Source organism: Gymnogyps californianus, chromosome 2 (assembly GCF_018139145.2).
Source record: "Gymnogyps californianus isolate 813 chromosome 2, ASM1813914v2, whole genome shotgun sequence".
NCBI classification, from domain to species: domain Eukaryota; kingdom Metazoa; phylum Chordata; class Aves; order Accipitriformes; family Cathartidae; genus Gymnogyps; species Gymnogyps californianus.
Genome location: NC_059472.1, coordinates 153,211,331 through 153,234,146, shown reverse-complemented (window position 1 = coordinate 153,234,146; position 22,816 = coordinate 153,211,331). Strand labels below are relative to the sequence as shown.

Genomic DNA, 22,816 nt, shown 5'->3' with positions numbered 1-22,816 from the left:
AGAGTAACATTCTGTAGGTTTTATCTGTTGGGTTCCTCATTAGACTTCAAATCAAGATATGCTAATAGACACGTACAGAAATTAAATCTTTTCTTTCTTTTAACTAGCCCAAAATTGCTGGGGTAAAAGGTGAAAGTAAAAGTATTTTCTTAATCAGTGTTCTGGATAGGATTTAGATAAAATACATTAAAATTATGGTCTAGAATATCACCTGTTGCCTATCCTAAACCGAATATTCTGAACACTAATCTTTTGTGAAATGCAATCTTTGAAAAGGTTCTTCTGTTCATTGGAAATGAAAGGGAACCAAAACAATAACGCCACAAATGCATGAACACTTGACTGCAGTCTCAAATGGCAATATTGCTTCCTCCTTGAATATCTGTCTTGTGAATAAGTGCAGTACGAGGTGGGGAGGGTGGGGGAAATGTTAGAAATCTTTTTTGCCCCTAATATATTGTTTAAGGCACCATCAGATTTGATATGCCACCCACTTTCACCATGTGGCTAGTCCTCAACTTTAGTTTTACCTCTGAATTTTACTTACTTTCAAGTACGTAATTTTTGCAATTACTAAAGCTGCCTATATAATCAAGTGCAGTATATTCTGGAAGACACCTTTTCTAGAAGAAAACACTTCCTTTTATCCAGTAGTAATGCATTTCCCGATATAAATCCAGTTTCTTCTCACTGTGCTAACAACATTCTCCAATACAGAGCAGCAAAAATGTACTGTTAACAGAAGATTCATGTTTCCAGTTTCTTTTCCCCTTCACACACTGCTATTAGTCAAGGAAAACCCAGACTGTGAAGCACAGCTAATGATTTCACTGCATTCCCACCAAACAGTATTTATAGGCCATGTAATACGCCAATCACCCCCATCATTCTACGCAAAAAAAGCAAAGAACTATAGACACCATAAGGCTGACCTACAGCTCCCTCAGAAATTAGGAGGCCAGGACTGAAGTAAACTAATAACTTAGTTTTGGAAAGCCTATGCCATTTCCATAGCTGACTCTGAGAAAGTCAACCCCTTGCTCTTCCCTTTAAGGCCAAAAGCAAACGTCAGTCTGTAAGGGCATGCATTTTTACTGCATAAGCATGGAAATCATATTTCACATTGAAAATCTAACCTGATTTGCATGTCCTTCCAAAACTTATCGGTATGTGACAATTGTCTTTCAGAATTTTTTTCTTAACAAAAAACGTAATTAAGCAAACAAAAACTAATCAGTATTTTTCAACACTCTAGTTGACTCTGAAAACTTGTCACAGTGTGCTCATAGACCCTCAATGTAGCCTAGGCCCAGCAAAATTAAAGTGTCAAATATCTAAGGATGTCTGCTGCTCACATACCAGCACATTTCTGTGGGACTCTAGCATGTGCCCTTCTGCCTGGGAAATACAGGAGTGCACTCCAAAACAATCCCACGGACAAACTTACTTTCCTGTACCAGAATCAATCCAAATCTAATACAGAGGCTTATAAACAAGCAATGTAAATTTATTATTTTTTTTTTTTAAGGCTAGTACTATCTTTCCTTTAAAAATAAGGTCACATCCAAAGACAGTTCTATTTCTTGTCTCCGTCTTTTACATGTTTACAGGTATTCTTCAGTTCTGTAAGGCTCTTCTTCTAATAAAGCACAGTGCAGATGTTTCTGTGCACATTCTCTGAGCAGCCACTGCTGTCAAAGACATTGGCTTGACCAGCTGTGGGATTTCTCAGATTCTCTGCTACATGCTAATACAACACTTGAAGACAAGTATGTAAGTCTCTTTTTGGAAGGAGGTAAAATTTAGTAAAGGTTTATTTTGCATTTGTTTTTTAACCTTACGGAGTAATCAAGTGGTTTGCCTTTCTGAAAGTCAGTCTTACATAGTGAATATCTTAGCATACTATATACATAGCAAATACTCATCAGAAAATAACGTAGGCAGTAACAGACCCTTAGTGTGAAGGAAGAGAGGGAGACAGAAGAGCAGTTGGTCAGCTATCTTTTAAATACACTTTCACAGAGAAAATATTTGAGAGAGGAAAAAAAAATCTGTCCTTTGCTAAAACCCACAAGGCGGTTGAAAAGGTGAGAAAGGATTTCCGCAGCTCAAGGTTGTAACTACTATCAAAGCAACTATAAATTAAGCTCTAAGTAGAGACACTGCTGAACTTCACCCAAAGAAAACAGCAAGTCAAATCTATCATTTAATGCTAAATTCATCCTCCACAGAAGAGCAAAGTTGCTGATCTTGTCTTACATACGCCCCAACCAACTACCCTAACAAGCATACCACATGCTGTTCACCTTACAAGTCCCACTTCTCAGTATACGTCCTTCACACCTTAGCAGTAAGCACAGAAGAAAACGGTTTTCAGCCAGGAGTGGTGAGAATGAAAAGCTTCTATGTGAGCCATGAACTAAGGACCAAAACCCAGGATACCTAGTTTCTGACTGCAAACAGAAAGGTTATTTTTAACTTTTTTTTTTTTTTGAGAACAATAAGTCAAGAAGACCTGTTGTACAGTGTACAGAGCCGTAAAGAAAGTAGCAAAATAAGTCTTTGGCTGTTACCAGCTCTATTTGATTTACACGTTCCTGGCAGAAACCTATGTCCCAATGGCTTCTGCATTCACACACAACCCCTGATTTTCTTTACAGAAAGGTTTTAGTTGTATATTTTTTATATATACATACATAAATATATATACACACAAAAAACCCCCAACACCAACCCCACAAATAAAACCAAATCTATTCCATAAACCTTACAGTATTATTTTACTTTCAAGGAAGCAATTTTACTACAAGAACCAGATAAACTTTTTACTTGGTCTAAACTGGCAGAAAACCTCTTTTTCTTACACTCCTCAGAAAACTGACACAGCCTGAAGGAACTCCCAAAACTTGGATTTGACTTCAAGAGCTGCCTCAATACATCACCTTGGAAAATAAAGAGATAAATTTTCTTAAATGTAGTTCCACTGATTTCAGTTAAGCTTATTTACAACAGATTAGTATTTAACCCTACCTGAGTTTGAGAGGTGAGAGAAGGGTATTTAAACAAGCAATTTAGGGATGCTGAAATTCCTACTACAGTCTGTAGTACCAATGAACAAAACAGTATTTCCCTACCCATTCACCATATGTCTTCTAACGTGTTTCAAGGGCTTTTAATTCTCTCACAAATATTACTTGTTGACATGGAGATTGCTTTGCTTGAAAGATGCCTACTGTTATTTTTAATGCTAGCTTGCGGCATCAAGATACCGTCTTTAAAAAATAAAAATCTTTTCTAACAGGGAAATAAAAGAATTTCCATTAAGGGGAACAGGACATATATTAACTTAAAAATAAATTCTGTTCCCAAGAGTCAGGCACAGTATTTGCAAGATTATTTAATATCCAAATTGCTTTCAGCTTTCTTTGTACATCTCATCAATCCTTTTTGTTTAATGCCATCTTTCTGGTAAACAGAGCTGAGGACACTTCTTTACTGCTGTCTGAGCTTGAAAACACAGTAAGTCACCCATTATTAATATATTATATTAATAAGCATAGGCATGAATACATAAAGAGTGTTGTTCATCACAACAACCTTCGTTTGCACGTAATTTCTGATTCTCCATTGTTTACTAGGTCAATGTACCACCATGGAGATGATAATGATCCCTTTCAATCAAAGGAATGAAGCTAATGGAAATAATTAACGGCAACTACCAATGTATTAGCTATTTATTTAAGATACATAGGCATGTGCCTGGGGCCAACTGCTATATATTATCATAAGGAAACTGTGACTTTTTCCTCCCATCTGTTTTAAGCTCCATTAAGAAAATACACTAACCACAAGTTTATTTATGGGATCAAAAAATGCTATCGTGACCCAGTCCTGGATAATAACTTCAGCCTGCTAGGATAAGAAAGCTTACTTGTTGCAAAACAATAAACCCTGCCACAAAGGGATAAACAGAAGACAAAAGAGAAGAGAAGGATCCAATGAAAATATAGTGGGTAAACAAAGAAACCAGACCCAGACAGCAAGACAGACAGAGGTAATGCCATTTAGCAATGACACAAAACTGCTTTCTTGAAACAAGTCTTGGGTTTCTCTCCAAACGGTAAGTATCATCAGACTCTTACTTGAAAGATGCTGCAGAGATCTTTCCAGAGATCAAACAGGCTCCTGGGTCAAATTATTTTCCAGATTACAGCTAGGTATTACCAACTCTCTAGAAGACATCAACAATAAAACTTTATCAGCACATGCTTTCTCTATTATTTTCTAACAGATACAAAAAAAAAAGTACCTGAGTTACTTGAGGAAAGAGAACTGTAACAAGCTGCAAGCAGTAGGAAGTTAGTAAGACTATTTATAAAATCAGGTGCAATATCCTCTCTCAACAAGTGCTTTGCTGAACAGACAACTACATGCTAAGCATCTTGCAAGAGCGAGCTCCATGTTCTGAATTATTTTAACAAGCATTATTCTCACACAGGCCCTGTTCAGCAAACTTATCATAGGACTTAACTGCAAGATAACAACAAGCTCAGATACTTTAATATCATTGCAAATATAAGTGCTTTACAGCTAGCAATGGACTTGAGTACACAGTTTATGTGCACTGCTGAACTGAAGCTTCACAACACTTAATTATATACTGCTGCACCCCTGCCAAAGCAGTTCTATCAGGAGTTATCTCCCCCCGCTGCCTTATTTGATAGGTTACCTTTAACAGCTTATTTCTGGTATACCTGCATCAAAACTATTTTGCCTTGATGAAAAACAGGATTAAAATCCCCATGTAAGAACTGACAATGGCTCAAGCAAGTCAGCACATTGTCTTGAGATTTAGGTGCCTCCACTCATTTTTGTCACATAAATAAGAAAAGCCAAGTCATACAGCTACAGCAACATTTGGCAGTGTGCTGACTTAAGATGTGACAGTCCCTACAGGTTTGATTAGCATAGCATGATTAGACTGAAGGAGCTGCTTGTGGAGATGATGGCATGGCCAGCAAGTAGAGTACAGGAAGCACTCATGACCAGTTCAGCAACTTTCTGCAAAACACTTTTTAAGAGAAGAAGTAGACAACAGGGCTGGAGACCCTTTCTGACCTACAGAGCCACAAACTAAAACCTTCACATAGACAAGAGCCACAGACTAACAAAACCAAGGGAAAGATGAGTACCAGACACGGGCCACAAGTGGGAGATGAAAACTCCCTCTTGGTCCCACCATTCCCAGGCAGGACAGGGCTGGGCTGAACGTGCAGCTGGACCCCAGCAACCCAACAGCAACAGCACAACAGCCCTTCTCGCCCTGCTAACCCCCAGGGTGCCACCTGGTTTGCCAGGTAACCCTGGCCAGAACAGGCCAGTCGCCACTCCCATTGACCGCCTCTGAGCTCAGAAGTCCCACATTCCCGCTCCCTCAATAGAAGAAATAACCTTTTTCAGCAACAGGTGCTGCCTTTCAATTAGGCAATGCCAAATTAATCAGATTTAAGTCCCTAGTGGTTTTGGCTGGGATAGAGTTAATTTTCTTCAGAGTAGCTACTACAGGGCTATGTTTTGGATTTGTGCTGAAAACAGCATTGATAACACAGGGATGTTTTCGTTACTGCAGAGCAGTGCTTACACAGAGTCAAGGCCTTTTCTGCTTCTCACCCCACCCCACCAGCGAGTAGGCTGGGGGTGCACAAGAAGCTGGGAGGGGACACAGCTGGGACAGCTGACCCCAACTGACCAAAGGGATGTTCCATACCATACGACATCATGCTCAGCATATAAAGCTGGGGGAAGAAGGAAGGGGGCAACATTCGGAGTGATGGCCTTTGTCTTCCCAAGTAACTGTTAGGTGTGATAGAGCCCTGCTTTCCTAGAGGTGGCTGAACACCTGCCTGCCAATGGGAAGTGGTGAATGAATTCCTTGTTTTGCTTTGCTTGCGTGCACGGGGCTTTTGCTTTACCTATTAAACTGTCTTTATCTCAACCCACAAGTTTTCTCACTTCTACTCTTCCAATTCTCTCCCCCATCCGAACCGGGGGAAGTGAGCGAGCGGCTGTGTGGTTCTTAGTTGCTGGCTGGGGTTAAACCACGACAGTCCCCAAATAGAAACCAAGGAGATTCCTCATTTACATGAGGAAAGAAATGCAAAAATATGTAGTTAGAGAAGATTTACATACAGCTGGACACATTTAAGCATGGGCAGAGTATCAATTACAGAGATGGTAATTACCAAGAAATTTCTTCCATGAATTGCAAATCTTAATACTGCTACTAACTAAATCTCTTTTCAGTTTTTTATTTAGAAGAAAACAGTGTATATGCATTCCACTGCTCTTTAAAAAGAAAAAACCTACACAGCCTCAGAACCTATTTAAAGAATTACAACTCATGCACTGCAGTTTATTTGTAATCCCAAACAGTAATCCAGGACATACATTCATCATAAAGCACACACTTCCAAAACTCATGAAGAAAATTACAGAGATCAAAAAACACATTCAGTGCTACTTACAAGTCCAAAGATACAGGGGGAAAATACAGAAATCTTACCAATATGTGGATAACCATCACACAGATCTGAGAGAACAAGGATTATTTTATTTGCTTGACTGTAAAACATGCAGAAGAACTAGGAAACTAGGAATGTGCAGCAAATGTTGAAAAGCAAACATGATGTAATCTAAAACAGGGTTTTGAAATCATCATTGAAAGTTATGATGCTATCCTGGAGTGATCACAGAGACCCTGCTCTAGAATACACTGTATGTATTGTGTACTTCTCATCACTCAAAAAGCACAGCAAAACATAAGGGTTCAAATAAGAGGTGATGAGATCAGAGACAGGAACTTCTGTATGCTGTGGATAGAAAAAGGTTGAGCTAAGAAGCACAGGCAGGAGGCAAGTAAGGCAGACTATGACAGATATATAAAAAAAAGGGGAGGGGGGAAGGAGAGAAAAAATCAGACAATCTAGCTAAAGCTACAGGGATGGAGGAGGGCAATGATCAAAAAATGTAGTTATTTTTCAGCTCAAAGCTAGTTTTAACATTATACTAGCAACATGAAAAAAAAGAGAAAATAACATGTTACTTTAAAAATGCTATTTTCCAAGACATTTGTTAAGTATAAAATCTTAGGTACAAATATTTCATTCAAGAATACACACACACAAAAAAAGTTGGAGGGAGGGGGGAAGAGTCTGCTACCTAACCCTAGTCTGTATTTCCAACAAAGCCAGGAGGTCTAGCCTTCACTTCTGGAGATTCCTGAAGCTCACAAATATCCCAATGGCAAATGCCATGCTAGGTTTACATCACAGTTATCCAGCAACCCAGTAACAGAAGAGGCCCCCAGCTAACCCTGGCCACCAGGAACAGAAGGAAACAAGACATCAGCGGCATGCCCAGGACCTCGCTGCACATGCCGGTTCCATCACGCTGTGGGCATCTTCTCTTTAGCATACAATGCTTGGCAGAAGTCACAATCTCAAAAAGTACCATACTTCACTTGAATAACCGCTGTGTATAAGCTAGTATTAATACACAATTTTTTCTAGAATAACAAATACATTGATATCCATGTGAACCCATTTTGAGATAATCCACACAAAATCAGAGACAAAAGAACTACTGATGGCTCCCTTAAGATCTCTTCTCCTTTTCTACACACACCCATGCATAACTACACTGCTGTTGAACTGCAAATTTATATTCAAAAATTAAAGCATGCAGTAAGGAAAAGAAGAAAGGAAAAAAAAAAAAAGAACCCATAAAACCAGATATGTGAAAATATAAGAGCAGTTGTTCAATTTAAGTTCAGGTTCTCATGTAGTAACGTAAAGCTTTAGTGTTTGGATTGCATAAACTGTGATTCAGACACTTGTTATAAAAATAACTGTTTACTGCAATATTTTTTTAAAGAAATGTGACTTGAGGTCGAGAGCTTACTTTTCACAAAACATTCATTTCCAGTTAAATTTAACTTGGCAACGTCCCTTTCACTTAAATATCCATTTTGCCAAGGGGAAGTAAGTTCCTAGATGTAGAATTTACATCACTGCTTACATATGGAATTTTTTTTTTGTTTTCTTTAGCTTTCAAAGGCAGTATTAGTTTGTTTTTCTCCACAAAACAACCAGTTAGATCTCTCCTACCGCATATTAGTTTCATCACAGACTGGATCTCCAGGACCACCTCAGCTAGAGGAATCCTTCCCTACCTAAACCCTTGAAAAAGTACACATACCCCTCAGTAAAATTACAATTCTGGTTTCTTTCTTTCTATGTCTGACACAGACAGGATAACTGTATATTGTCAGTGCAGTATACTAGACACTTAATCATCTCAAATGAATTACCTAAAAAAGGAGGAGGACATTCAGCTGCCGGAAGTATGGTTTGAAAGCTTAAAATACAACTGCATTTCCAAACTCTTCACACCCCTTCCACCTCCACTGACTGACTGAATAAAATGCATATGGATTTCTGCCAGGTAGGAATAGTCACAACAAAAAGCTTTGAGAACGAAGTGCCACTGAGAGCTATGTGTTCATAGGGAGCATCAGGTGGGACTGACACATAGCTTATAGTAGAGGCACATGTAAAAGATCTTGTCTTTCACTTGTGAAGCTGGATTTTATCCTGATGTTTATTTTAACGTCTGAAGTTCAAATCTACTACATATGACCCCGTAGCAAGAAATACCAAAATACTAATCAGAAGAAAGCTCCTGTATCTTCATTTCAGAATCCCTTTTCAGGAAATGTTCATTCCAAATGCAAATAAATCTACCATGGATTACCATTTAATATTCAAAACACTGGAATTTCAAACCATGTATCTGAACCACTATGTCAAGAGGTTAATTACATTCCCTGTTTTAATAGTGATAATGGCAGAGAATTTCAAATGGAAGTAAGATCATCCTCAACAGACTTCACTGAGTTTGGGGATCCAATAAATTTAAGATCCTGACTATAGCTGTCGTTGAAACTGTGTAAGCAACTAGAAATAAAATTCTCTCTAATAAGATCTGAAACTGTGGGTTTTTTCCTAAGTACAGACACAGTAGAATAATGCACTGAATGGTTAGGCAAAACATTCTGCAATAACTGGACTTACCATTATGAATTCTATCTCTGTTGATTTCAGTTAAATAGTTTCATAAACTTAATTAATAAAACCAAAATGAGTCCTTTGAAGTCCTCCAAAACGAAAAGAGAACAAAACAAACAGGTATCAGAACAGATTATAAAGATCCTGATTCATAACAGCTGTGATACTATCTCCCAGACACACAGGAGACCGTAAGCCTATACCAAGCAAACCAACCGCCTAGAAATAAAAAATTACTATTATGATTATCTGCCTGTTCTCAAGCATAACTTTTTCTTTTTCTAACCCGCATTTCACACTGGTTATTTTGACAGAATTCTTTGAAGAGGAGGAAGGGGGAGGGACACACACCAAATTATTAGAGACTACAGCTTACTGAATGTAAACTGTATATATGATGCTATAACATACAGACAACTTTTTTCAAGCTAGAAAAACAGATGAGATCTAAAACTCTGAACATCAGCCTAGGAATCAAGAGCTCTAATTAATTTTCAAATGCTGAAAGACCTTCTTCAAGGTCTTTACATCACTTGCATCATTTTAAAAACTAACACAGCTCACAAAGCAGTTCAGACATGTAATTACCGCTTGTAAAACTCACTGACCACAGCCTGAAAGTTTCTTCTAGCCAAAGCAGGGAAGCATGTCCTGCCTTGTTCAGGACCAGTTACAATTCCCAAACTTTGGATCTTCAACTAATGCAATCTCCTTCCTTAGGAAGGCCAGAAAAGAGGATAAAGAAACCACAGCATATTTACGTGTAAAATGGAACTATTGATAAATACTAAAAAAAAAAAAAAAAAAAATCCAACTACAAGCACAGAAGCATAACAACTGCCAGTCATTTCACATACACAACCTCACATATACTCACAAATCCTAAATTACCCTCTCCTTAGAGAGTTCACATAGAAGCGAGAAAGTGTAGGATAGTATTCCAAAACATCTTTGCTGATCAATTACAGCTTCTTTCTCATGCAGTATTACTTTCAATATCTGAAATCAACACATTCTTTCCAGGAACAAAGATGGTAATAACTTTCTTTATCAGCTGGAAGCATTCAATAAGATGTCATAACACAAATAACACAGCAACAAAAAGGTACCATCTCCCAGACTACTAATGTGCACGGATAAAATGCATACCAGAAACAATTTCAAGCATGCCAATAATCCGCTAATTTTGCTCCAAATCTAGAAAAGGATCCCTGTACCACCAGTCTCACATCTTCATTTAGCAACAGTGCACCTTATCATGACATTTTGGGTAGCCTGGCTTTATAAAAACCTGGAGCAGTTACCACTTCTTCTGTGTCTTCTGTTACAGTTTTGTCTCCTTACAATCCAACTTTTGGATTCAGGAATATCTCATCAATTCCCACTCTTAATGAAATACCAATACAGCAAAGAAAAGAAGCTTTTAAAATTTCAACACAGTCTCATATTGGTTTCCATACTGTTGAAAGTAAATCTTTTCACTTCCCATCTGATATCTTCTGGATCTCAGCCACAGGTGTATAAGAATCACTTTGCAGACAAAGAAACAAGCAAGCAAAAAGCCTACGATACAATTTTTTTAACTAAAGCTAGGTTGTTTTTCTTTTAAAAATAAAATTATGAATAAGTAGTTGAAGGCTGACTCTTCCCATTGCAAAGAGAGAAGGATATCACACAGATACCAGTGCAGATGCTCTTCCCCTCTAAGAACCACAGTGGAGAAGAGTGTGGGAAATGTTATGCGAGGTGAATGATAATTCACTTTTAATCTTAGGATTAGCTCTACTCCATAAACTTGTCTTAGAATTCAAATATTACAGTTTTCTGCAACATTTTTACACCAACAAAGATAGTAATAAAGTGCCACTCACAGTGACAATAACATTGCTTTCATCAATACATTTGTTCAAACCATCATAAGCTATAGGACAAGAGCACAACTTTTGCAGTGCGAACTGCATCTATGATGGCATAGCAAAGGTATTTCACTAAAATGGCTACAACATTAGCCTGACTTAACAGAAATAGAATTATTTTCCAAAGACATAGAGAGAAGTAAATAACACCAGTAAATGGAAAATGTACATTCTTGCTGATCTCAGAAACCTGTCTTAGCTGCACGACAGTTAGTCTAATAAATCCTTTAGACTTTGCAGGCCCCAAATGTTACAAGCATGACAAAAAAGGAAACAAAAAAACCCAAAGGGAAAAAAAAAGGATTCCATGCAAAGTCTCCAACCAGCTTTCACTAGTAATTTCTCATTAATGCCAATCACAGCTCCTTGGCCAGCTTCTATACTAGCTAAGGACTAGTCTTCGGGACAATGCTGCTGCTGCTAAGTTCTTTCTCCATCCAGTTCAGGCTAATGAGCGCTCTAAATTTAAGCTAGTCCTCCCAGAAGAAGCTCAAGAGCTGCTGATGCTCAAACTGAACTGGCTGGGGGGATGGGTTACAATGACATATGGGGTCTACACAATCAGCAACAAAAGTAGTTTCAGTTGAGCTCAATAAAACCAACTCTGAATTTTGGTCAACTTCTGCAAAAAGTTTCAGCGCGGGAAACATGAAAATCCCAACAGTCCATTTCAGCAATTCTGGAATATTTGCTTTTAAAGTTGGATTGTAAGGAGACAAAACTGTTACAGAAGACACGGAGGAAGTGGTAACTACTCCAGTGAAGGCACCACCTAAGCATACTGCTGAGAGTATTCTATCTAAGTAAAAAATCGCTAAATTTAAAGAGTTTATTAACATTTACTAGCTCTTCACATACATTCCAGAGATGTATGGCACATATATTAAATATTCTGCAGGATGAAGTAAAAAGATCACTCTATATGTCAGAATGCACGTAGAAAATTAATAGATTTTAAAAGCTCTAGTTATCCAAGTTCAAAGGAAAAGTAAAGAAGCAAAAGTAATGCCGATTCATTTCTACATAGAAAGCTCGGAGAAAGGCTATACATAGTTTATATTTTCAGTTTGTAAAGTGTATTTCATATTGTTGCAAAGACATTAAACAAGGAAGATATTTAGACTATGCCTGATCTGCAGCTGGCTGGCAGGACAAGAAGAGCTATTAGGTAGCACTAAGCACTGCTCACTTATTCCCCTTTCAACCTCATGATACATTACAGAGGGCAGCTAGAAAAAGGCATTCACAGTGTCAGTAAATTGCTATATGTGCACAGCAAACAGCATCTCACACGTTTCAGAAAATGGTGTCCCACCATGTGGGTGATAAACTTCAGGACTGCTTTTTGTACCGTCTGACCTTGGGCAAGGCCTGAAGATGCAGTAAACATACCCTGAAAGTCTGAAAAACATTCAGTAAGCACATAAAATTAGGTAAAACAGCTATGACCACACAGTGGAGAGGCTTTCATTCCTTTCAAATACATTATTCTTATTACATGTAAAATCGAAGGGAAAAAAAACTACCTCAAAATAGAGTAGTCCTTCCATTTTCAGAGGCTGTAATTTTAAGTCTTGTCATCCTGCTTCAAGTACCAATCTACCCAGCCAAGACTGTTGATCTTGTGTAACCCACTTTCAAAGAAAACCTTAATCAGATGCCAGTGCACTAATAAAATTCATTAGAAGTTCAAATATGATTAGTCTTAGCATGTGTTCATCTGAAAGCTTCTACAGCTAAATATGAAACTACTGACTTCATAAAGGGTGTAAATTTAGTGATTTGATGTGAACAATGTGAAAGTGAGGTTTTAGGAAGGCTTTGTACAACATGATGGTGCCTCTTTGAGAAGCAGGGCACAGCACAGAATAAACAGATAAAGCTGATAGCAGAAGAAAAAAAGCAAGCTGTGAGGTATGCATCACTAGCAGCATGCAGTATAGGACTAAGTTCAGTGGTGTAGGCCACAGCAGGCTCTATTTTTAATTTTTTGATGCACAAGACTGCAGTGGTACCTTGACACATGACCTCTGACAAACACTTAGGTAGGTAATGCAAACAACAGTACTGAAAAGCATTCTGTACAGGAATTCTGGCTAAGGGAACAAGAAAATTTTTGAAAGAGACTTTTCTGTAAACCAAATAGACTTTTTTTTTTTTTTTTTAAAGAAGGGCTATCCGTTTACAATGCAGGTGTCAGCAGGAATGTCTGTGTGCAACATATTAGATCTTTAATTTGCTTCTGAAGTGCTTCTATCTTGACTTTTGTGAATGTAGGTCAGTTCCTTCACGACATGCAACCCATCATGCCCTAGCTCTTGCAAACACCAGTATTCCCTTTCAGCAAAATTTCATTAGGTATATGGGGCAGACATTTTAAAACTTTCCTGGTTTTTGCTAAAATCTCATAATTCTTATAAAACCCAGTAGACAGAGATACACAAATACTAACTAATCTCATTTCAGAGACTCCCATATGCCAGTTTCAAGAAGGTGGAGAAAAAAATATGTAAATGAACAAATAAATGGCTTTTAAAAAGCAGTCCATTCTCAGGAGCCTGCACATTACGGAGCAAAAAATTAACATGATCGGCCCATCATGAAAAGGGCTGAAGAGTTTTATCAGTGATGCACAGTTGCACAGGATGACATTATCAGAGCTAGCCATGAAAAATGACCTAGTGACATTAGCAGGAGTTTACAAAGAGGGAAAAAAAATAAATCTGATTGGGGGGGGGGGAAGGATGAGACAGGGGAGGGGCTAATCATTAAGAACTGTCTTTCCTTCAAATAGCCTAGGAACTCTCCATCTAGTCTCTATTTCAAGAACAGCCTTTTGGCCAATTTCATTATAGGGTATCAGCTTCGCTTCATGCCATCATATTTGTGGCAAGACATCCCCTTTGCCCCCTCCCTACAGCTCCATACTTGAAAAGGTTACTACAGAAATCATGCTTCAAACAGAGAAATCACATTTGAGCACATCAGCACATGCTGCTTTTTCACAAGTTAAACCAACAGTGGGTCTGACTGTGTGACCTGCTGATGTGAAGAATAAGTGGAGTCTAGACTATGGTCAGTCCAGCTAGCCAGGATTTAAACAATGCATACACCAAGATGCTTACACGGCTTGCACAGACAAAAGTTTCTATGCAAATCAGATACAGAATCTGATACATTAAGGTTTCTACCATTTTTACTTATTGTTGTCATTAACACTGCTGTAGAAAAATGTTGTGATGGCAAAGAGATAGAGCTAGGAATCTGCAAGTCTTGAATCCACTGCCATAATTTTCTTAAAGTAAATTTTTAAATGTGAAGCACTGAAAAATGCTGAAGCTTCCCCTTAGCAATAAATCATCAAAAACAGACAGTAACCTCTGTATGTTACAATTATCCTCTTGCTCTTTCTCCAAAAAAACAGAAGTAAAAATCTGTTAGGTGTTCTTCATTGTCATGAGCCTGTACAAACAAAAAAAAGAAAAAAAAAAGCATTCTGGTGACTGCACAACATTCAGAGAGGCAATTTTGCACATGTGTGGATTTTTATAGAAGTCCACTACCTTCTTAGAAATTTTGAGGGAAAAAAGGAAGAAAGAGAAATTCACCATTATCATTGTCCAGAACAAGTCATTTGATAAATTCCTCCTAATCAAATCTCTTTCAAAATTCCCTTCTCTTTCAGATACCACTCCATAAACAGTTGTGAAATATTACAGAAATTGAGATTTTCTGACAAGGTACCAGTGACGTAGAGGTAAAATCTTGCTATAAACCCAATTCCTACTGAAGTAGAATTCCTCCAACCATTCTTTGAAAAAACGCTATTGGATTGGGTATTGTACTTGAAATACAGGAGACAATTCAAAGGCATGATCTTGAAGGCAGATTTGACGAATATTTCCTTATGAAGTATATAAGACTGGCAAATGTCAAACAGTTCCACTAGTACTAAAACTTCCAGTTTATTCACCCTTAAACGTTTGACACCCCTCCCTCTTTTTCTTTCTCCCTCTCATACTGCCAGAAACAGGGCCTGCAACAGTGAAAACCACTCACCTCTTTTAAAAGCTTAAACAGCCCACAGCTGATTTAAAGGTTCTAAAAGTTCTTGTTTTATTCAAGCAGCTTTATGCACTCCAAAGAATAAAATGTTTAATGAATTTCCATTAATATGAGCATGAGAGCAACTTCCACATGAAACATATTAACTCAGACGCTGCATGTCATGATTTGTTACAGTCCCCAAAAGTACCACTCACAAGGTAAATGCTTGCTAGGGACACGCATTTGCACTTCGAGAGCCTGACTGTCACTGCCACATGTACTGAGCTGGATGGAAGGGCTCCGACTTGAAGAACAGTGAGAAACATAAATTTGAAGTGTCAAAAAAGTTTCCTTTCAGTGCACCAGTCTTTGTCATCACTTATTTTAAAAAAAAAAAAAAAAAGTACATTTGGCAACACTACCAATTTGAGAAACTCTTGGAAATACTTTATGACTTGCAGGAACCTAAGGAATCAACATCCAGCATTTTTTCTTCACGACACAGATAACCAGACTATTGTTCTTTCATTGTAAAGAACATCATTGTAAAATGATAAAAATATCAGAGTTCTCTATTGTGAAGGTTTTTTCCCACCCCAGTGTCTCATCTGTAAACATCTGTATGCCATACAAATTCAAACAATCTAACAACAAAAACATAATAGCTTCTCTAATAGGAAATAAAATTTCAGAAACACAGTATCATCTTATTACATTTAGTAATCAGTCTATCATCTTTGACCGAAAGACCTTCAGTGAATATGACTCCAGGGTAACAGACCTGCAACAAAGCACACTTCAAAAAGCTGTTTTACCCAAAGTATCTCCAGTTGTTTTGTGTGTACAGACATTTATTGTCCATCAATCTCCCCAGTGAAAACTTATTTCTCAGACTCTATCCATAAAAAGGGGCAAGACTAGAGTAAGGCACAAAAAGGAAACCTGAAATTGTTTGCTCTTTTTCAGAATTAAAGACAGCGTGCCCATTTGAAAATGCGACATTGCACTGACAATAGTCCCAGATCAAAACCAACAAAATTTAAAAATAAATAATACAAAAGGTATTTTCTGTGTTCTAACAACAGGTTACAACTCTGAGCTTGAAACATGCTGCAGTTTAAAGGAAGAGAGAGACACAACACACACATGCCTTGATCCAACAAATGAAACAACCAACCAATGAAGATTTTTTTTTTTTTTTTGCAAATCACTGCTAAGCTGCAGGAACTTATCTGCCTTACGTGCACATTTTAACAAGCGCACATGCACGTACTATTTCCACCTATGCCCTTCTTCCCATCCAGAAAAAAAACACACCAAGAACCAGGCACAAAACCTGCACATCTCTGCCCAAAAACTTTCCTGCAGACTGCGCTGCTATAGATGGAGAAATCCGTACCATCAGAGAGCTGCATGCTGCTATGCTAGACAACACTGGTGTTGGAAGAATTAATCATTCATAGATCAACAATTGGTTCTTTCATCTCCCTGGCTTTCTCAGACCAGACCATTATGTATTTTTTTCCACCTACTGATCCTGTTACACTCCAATTTTTCAGCTGCATGTAGCAAAGACATCTGAAAAACATTCATATTTCCAGAATGTATCTCATTAAAAGAAATAATCTTAACCAGACAGGGAACCTATCTGCTGCTATGGGCTTCATAACTTTGCCAGTATCAAGAACTGACTTAACATAAAACTCTGGAATAAAATCGCAATCGAATAAGCTATGAAAAAAATGTGGAAGGCCAACTGAAGTGCACCGAAGTCCCTCTTTCTGGCTTTCTACCAAAGGCAGTTCATGTAAACTAATCCATGAGATAGCTGACCTTTTACCAAGTAAAGTTTTGGGACTAAATACTTCAGCTAATCAAAAACTAAATTACATGTATACATTAAACAACATCTTTAAAATTAAGCTGTATTCTGGTTAGCCAAAACAGCAGCACATTCAGTCATTACTAAACCAACAGCAATATGGCTTTTTTGAATATCACTGCAGAGAAAGAGAGGGAGAGGGAAAGGAGGTATTCATGATTTCATAGAGCAGTGCCTCATCATGACAGTAACGGGGGAAGAAAAAGTCGTTGGAAGACAAGGTTGTCATGGGAAACATTTCTCCCACTTTTATTACTGGCTCGGTTTGTCCTTTAAATTCTCACCCCTGCAGAGGCCTGGCAGGTGACATACCCGGCAGGTGACGTTAGCTCGGTACGGCACGGACTGCACTGCCCAGCCCTGCGAAGAACGCTTCCCTGGGCCATAACCGAACCCTGACATTCGTGTTCGCGTCAGCCGGGCCTCCGCGGCGTGGACAAGTGTCAATAATGCCATCTCACGCCACCCGGGAGGGAGAAGGGTCTTGGCAGCGCAGACCCGGCACCAAAAAACTGCACCTTGCCAGAGGATGCGGCGGGAGGGATGCTACCCAGCCCTCGCTGGAAGGGTCCCACACACCTCTCCCCGGGGAAAGGAGCAGCTCTGGAGGCGAAATCCCGCGCAGATGTACCGCGACACCCCCGTGAGCCCCACAGGGGCGGACACGGGGACCAAAACCGGGCCGTCGCGGCACGGAGGGGCACGATGTCAGGGCAGTGGGCTCAGCGCCCGGGCAAGGCGGCGGGACCGGCCGGACCGGCCCCAGCCGCGGGGGGAGCCGCCCGGGGCAGAGCCGTGGCCCCGCCGCAGGGAGGGGAGGGGAAGGGAAGCGGGGGCTCCCCAGGCCGCCCGCCCGCCCGCCCTCACCGTCGATGTTCTCCCGGTCGCTGATGTGCTGCAGGTTGCAGCCCGTGTCCTCCCGGCTCAGCTCGGCCTCGGGGCGGTAGGACTCCAGCCGGGAGTGGGCATTCCTGCGCAGCTTGGGGCTGGAGGAGACGCAGCAGGAGGTGGTGTTCCCCATCTTCTCTGCCCGGTCCCGGCCCGGCCCGGCTCGGGAGGAGGCGAGGGGCGGCCGGTCAGCAGGGGCGGCGGGAAGCCATGGGCAGCGGCGGAGACGAGGGGGAGCGGCGGGGGAAGAGGCGGCGGCTGCGGCGCCCTGCGGCTGCACTGGCCGGCGGATCCCCCCGGCGGTTCATCCGCGGGGGCAGCCCCGCAGCGCGGCCCGCCGGCGTGGGCTGCGGCAGCTAAGCCCTCCTCCGCGGGCAGGCAGCGCAGGGCCCGCCGAAGCACAGCCCCATCGCCCGCGGCGGGGCCGCCGCGCTCCTCCCCCGCCCCCGCGCAGCCGCCGGGCCCGCTCCACGCACGCACCCACGCGGCAGCGCCGCAGCCTCCGCGGCAGCGGCAGCCGCAGCAGCAGCAGCCGCCCCGGGCGGCCCCCGCTAACCGGTTCCGGTTCAAGCGGGCGGTAACGCCTCCCGCCGGGCGGCCTGCGAGAGCGGCGGCTGTAGCCGTGCCCGCGCCCGGGGGACGACGGTGCCCGGCTCGGCGGAGGGGGGGCAGCCACCGGCGCGGCTGGCGGAGCCCGCCCTCAGCGGCGGCCCCCCGGGGCTCCCGGCGCGCTGGCCGTTGGGCCGCCCGCGGTGCTGAGGGGGCTGCGGCCCGCGACGGCCGTGCTGCCAGCCGGCGGGGAGCCAGCCCTCCTGCTTTGAGCGTCCCCAGTCACCCTACACACATATACGTCTATTTTTGCATAATGTAAGGGCAGAGCACGTTGTTCGCTGAAGGAAGCGAGGGGGTAGCAGCGGCTGCTGCCTGCCTGGGCGCTGAGCGCTTCCCTCTCCGAGGGGGGAGAGGCGCGAGGCTGGGAACCACACCGGCCGATGCCTCTGCGGTGCTGCTGGCCCAGTGGGGAGACGTCCCTCAGGAAACCCCCGGTTTCATTTCCACGGCACATCACCCCCGTGGAAACCCTGCGTGGCCACCAGCGTGTTCGCAGTTTCGCCTCTGATCTAGGCCCAAACAGCATAGTGGCCAGAGCTTGGCCAGACACACCGCCTACCCCACGGCTGAGAAGTCTGCGTGCAGCTACCAGTAGGAAGTCTTCACTGATGCTTCTTAGCTTTTTAAAGAATGCACAAATTCTTCGAGAACTTGTTGTTAAGGTCTCCTTTAGACGGATGGTGTCAAAGATACGTGGCCAAAGAGGAAGGAGGGCGTGTAACATGCCCCTACATACCGCTTTCCCTGTGTTCAGAGCTTTCCCAGTCAAAATCCACTTTTTCGGTATCAGTGTAATGCTAAAGACGGGGATTGTGCATGTTTTTCATTAGGGTTTTTTTCATTTTTAAAATCTCTGTAAGCAAATCTCATGACTACTGGAGGTCTGAGTCATGGCAGTTGAACGGTTACACTGATAATTTGATAACAGAAAAACACATTTGTGTGTTTATAAAAAATGCTTTGATTTACAGCCCCGTGTCCAGCGAACCAGTACGTGTTACTCCACCAGGCATCTCATGATATCTGATGTTTTCATAAGATCTGCTCAAGTCAGATGATTAAATGAAAGACTTCCAAGTTTTCATCCTACATTTTTTTCAGATCACACATTGCGAAGAAAAATTAATTTTTAAATTTCAACTATCATGGATGGGTAGCAGTTTGTGAGTTACATTGTCCCTTTGTGCTTGAGTAACTCAAGATAAATAAGAATAGGTTTAGCATCTTTTGTGTATTAGTGTCTTCAGTAGCTTGCATCCAAACAAAAGGAAATTAAATATCTGCTGGTGCTCTGGTTTAGAAATGTTATCTGTAGGATGTCACGCTAACTAGTGCTTTCCACCACCACGTAGGTCATTGCTTGCTGAGGGTACCTCGGGCTGCTCCCTCCGAGCACACCCTGCTCTTCAGCTGTCAGCTGGGCCGGCTCGCGGCCCGCTCTTCTGCTCAGACCAGGCCTGGGCATAAACTGTGCTCTTGTCGGCAGGGTTGATTAAATCTCAAATGGGCATAAGCAGCAATCAGAAAATTTCAAACACAATTTTGTAAGAATCAAATCATCTTAGTATATATACAATAGAATAATAAAATGTTACTGAAATGCCTAGCTGACCACATCTCACGGGAGGACCTCAACAGAGCTAGAGACCTCTGTGGAAGAATTATCTATTTGCCTGCCTGCCATGGCTCCCTGAGCTGCCCTGTTAAATTCTGCCTTCCTGTAGGAATGAGGGACACTTACCCATTTATGGCCTTTTTGACCTGTAGTCTCCCAGCATGACTACTCCTAGGGCACCAGCGCCATTGTCTTTTAAGTACATGTTTGGGTAATGTTAACTGGGAAGCCATTGTGCTGCCTTGCTGTATCAATCCCTCTAAATTTTTTAGGCATACAGCAAACATTTCATAACCCCTAGTTATTTAGAAACTTTTTAACAGCTCTAAACCTATTGTAGCAAATCCTTAGTCAAATCTTGCAATTTATACTTATTCCACAATTTTCATAAGCTTTGAAACAAAACAGGCAACGACATAATGATGAAGATGGGTTAATTGCAAAGTCTGCTTCTCTAAGTAGATAAACAGCTTAAAAAGACATGTTTTCGTCATTAAAAAGGAATGATTTGAACTTTGGTCTATATTTAAAACTAATATTCTAAAAGTAAACATTTAAAATGTTTTTAAATATAAAGTATTTAAAACTTGTGATCATCAGTTGTGACCATGTAATCGCTATGTAGCTACCTATTTTCTGACTTGCAGTCTTTTGTTCTGAATTTTTCATATACCTTTATTCCTCCTCCTTTCACCCTAAGAGCTTGCTGAAGTACATTATAATGACGAAGGTGCTACAATACATATTTAGAGATAAAGTCAAAGAGAAGGAACCCGGCTCTAGGGTAATGGTCTCCTGCTGGTATCTAAGAGCTGAGAAAAGTACATAGGTGAAATATATGTCAAGAAAGCATATTTGGTTTTCAATTATGATTACTTTATTTCAGCTATATCAAGTGTATGATGCAAATGTAATTGTATTATTTTAAAAATATTGGTACAGTAAAGCAAGAACAGTTCACTGTACCTTACTGACATGCTTAGATGTTATCCATGTCACAAGATGATCTTTTGTGTCTTTCTTTGATTAGAGATCATTCTATTCTTGAGGTTTAACATTATGTATTTTAATGAGTTTGCCCTCCTGAGCAACTTCATGCATCAGCTGAGGAACGCCATAAAGCTCCTTAAACGAAGGCCAAGGCTTTCAAGATTGGTCAGCGCTGAGGTACCTCTGTTTACAAAGAGCTTATTCCTGCACAAAGATATTTTTAAATCTGTAGCATCTCCACTATACAGAAGACAACGAATTTTAATAGGTTAAATATTAATGATGTGACCCATTAAATTTTGTGCTTGAAATCTTCCTGGAACATTGTTGAAAAATGTGTTTCAAATCAGCAGATGTAGGTCGCTGTTTTGCTTAGATAAGATTTTTATCTATTTTGAGTAGATAAAAATGATAAATATTATTTAATCCAAAACTACTTTCTTCTTGCAAACCAAACATTATGGGAAGCACAGTTTAAAAAAAAAAACTTAAGATTGATGACAACCAGATCTTTTGATTCTGCTCGTCTTTCAAATACAGTCTGAGAAATTTGTGTCACACAATACCTTCCCCACACCGCCATCTAATGTTTAATAAGAGTCCTACTAGCAATTTGGGCATACGTTCGCTCTAAAATGCCATATTATCGAATTTATCACAGGGCTAATCGTTTTATGGAGTTTAATCAAAAGCTTAAAATTAGCATTCCTATGTAAAAAGTGATCTGGCTGGTCAACTGAATCATACCCTAAACTCTGTTGATTGTAATAGCTAAATTTCTTTTGACTAAAATATTAAATTCCAAATCAACTAAAACCGCAGTGATGAACACACTTGAGGAATGTTAATTACTATCCCTCTGATAATTGTATTTGTTATTACTCATGTTTATTGTTACAAGCCTAAATTCAGTAGCAGTAAAAGAATTTCTTCCTCAAGGCAAGTTCGGAATGCATCATACTTGATTCTGACCCAGCCCGTATGGCAAAGGCTTTCACTGTGCTCCTCAAGAGAACGCATTCATGGATCATGTCTTAGATTCCCACCCCTATGGATTTGAATGGGCTACCTCTGGGGCAGATTTCCCGTTTGCTTAAGGTGTTCTTCTAGGATTAAGGCAGTCTTCTATTTCTTGGAGGGAGAAATCCAGTGCTTGCCAAAAAACATCCTTTCAGCCTTGTCAAAAGTTATCTGAAGCCCTTTCTATGCCTACCCCAGCCACTGTGCTGTCATCAGAGATATTTGGAGGTTTCTGTGGTACTCAGCAGACAGCTGTAGCTACTGTTCACAGGAAAGACATCAAGACCTAACAAGAAGTATGTAAGAGATGGGAGTTACTGCTTAGTGTTACCTCGCCTAAAAATACTCAAGTGGTATCAGTGAAGTTAGTCCTTTGGTGAATGGCACTCTTGCTTCTCAGAAATCAAGTATCTTATTTGAATCAAAGAGAAACATGTAAAGAGTAAATCAAGATTTCTTTCGGAGATAAAGGGAGACATTTGGGCTACCTAGTTCACGTATTTAACTTTAGTGCATAAATTAGGATATTAATCTTGTGCTAGCCAATGAAGAGATACTATTCTAGGCAATAATTCAGAGAACAAAGTCAAGGTCCTGCTCTGAAGTGCATGGCAACTAGAGGATCCTATCTATTTTCATTTACTATACAGGAGGAAATAGGTGATTCAAGAACGAAGGTGATACGCTGGAGAGCAGGTGTTAGAATATTTCCCTGAATGTG

The 22,816-nt window shown here is 40.7% G+C and overlaps 1 protein-coding gene across 4 annotated transcripts in view; it reads right to left on the bottom strand.

Moving 5' to 3' along the window:
• The window catches only part of CCNY (cyclin Y), a 126,990-nt gene extending 108,895 nt beyond the window's left edge, over window positions 1–18,095 (bottom strand). For all 4 annotated transcript variants that reach the window (XM_050891632.1, XM_050891634.1, XM_050891631.1 and 1 more), the window contains exon 1: window positions 17,838–18,095. In XM_050891632.1, the coding sequence (XP_050747589.1) occupies window positions 17,838–17,991 (154 nt within the window). In that variant the 5' untranslated portion in view covers window positions 17,992–18,095. The remainder of the gene's footprint in view (window positions 1–17,837) is intronic.
• Between the last annotated feature and the right edge of the window lie 4,721 nt (window positions 18,096–22,816).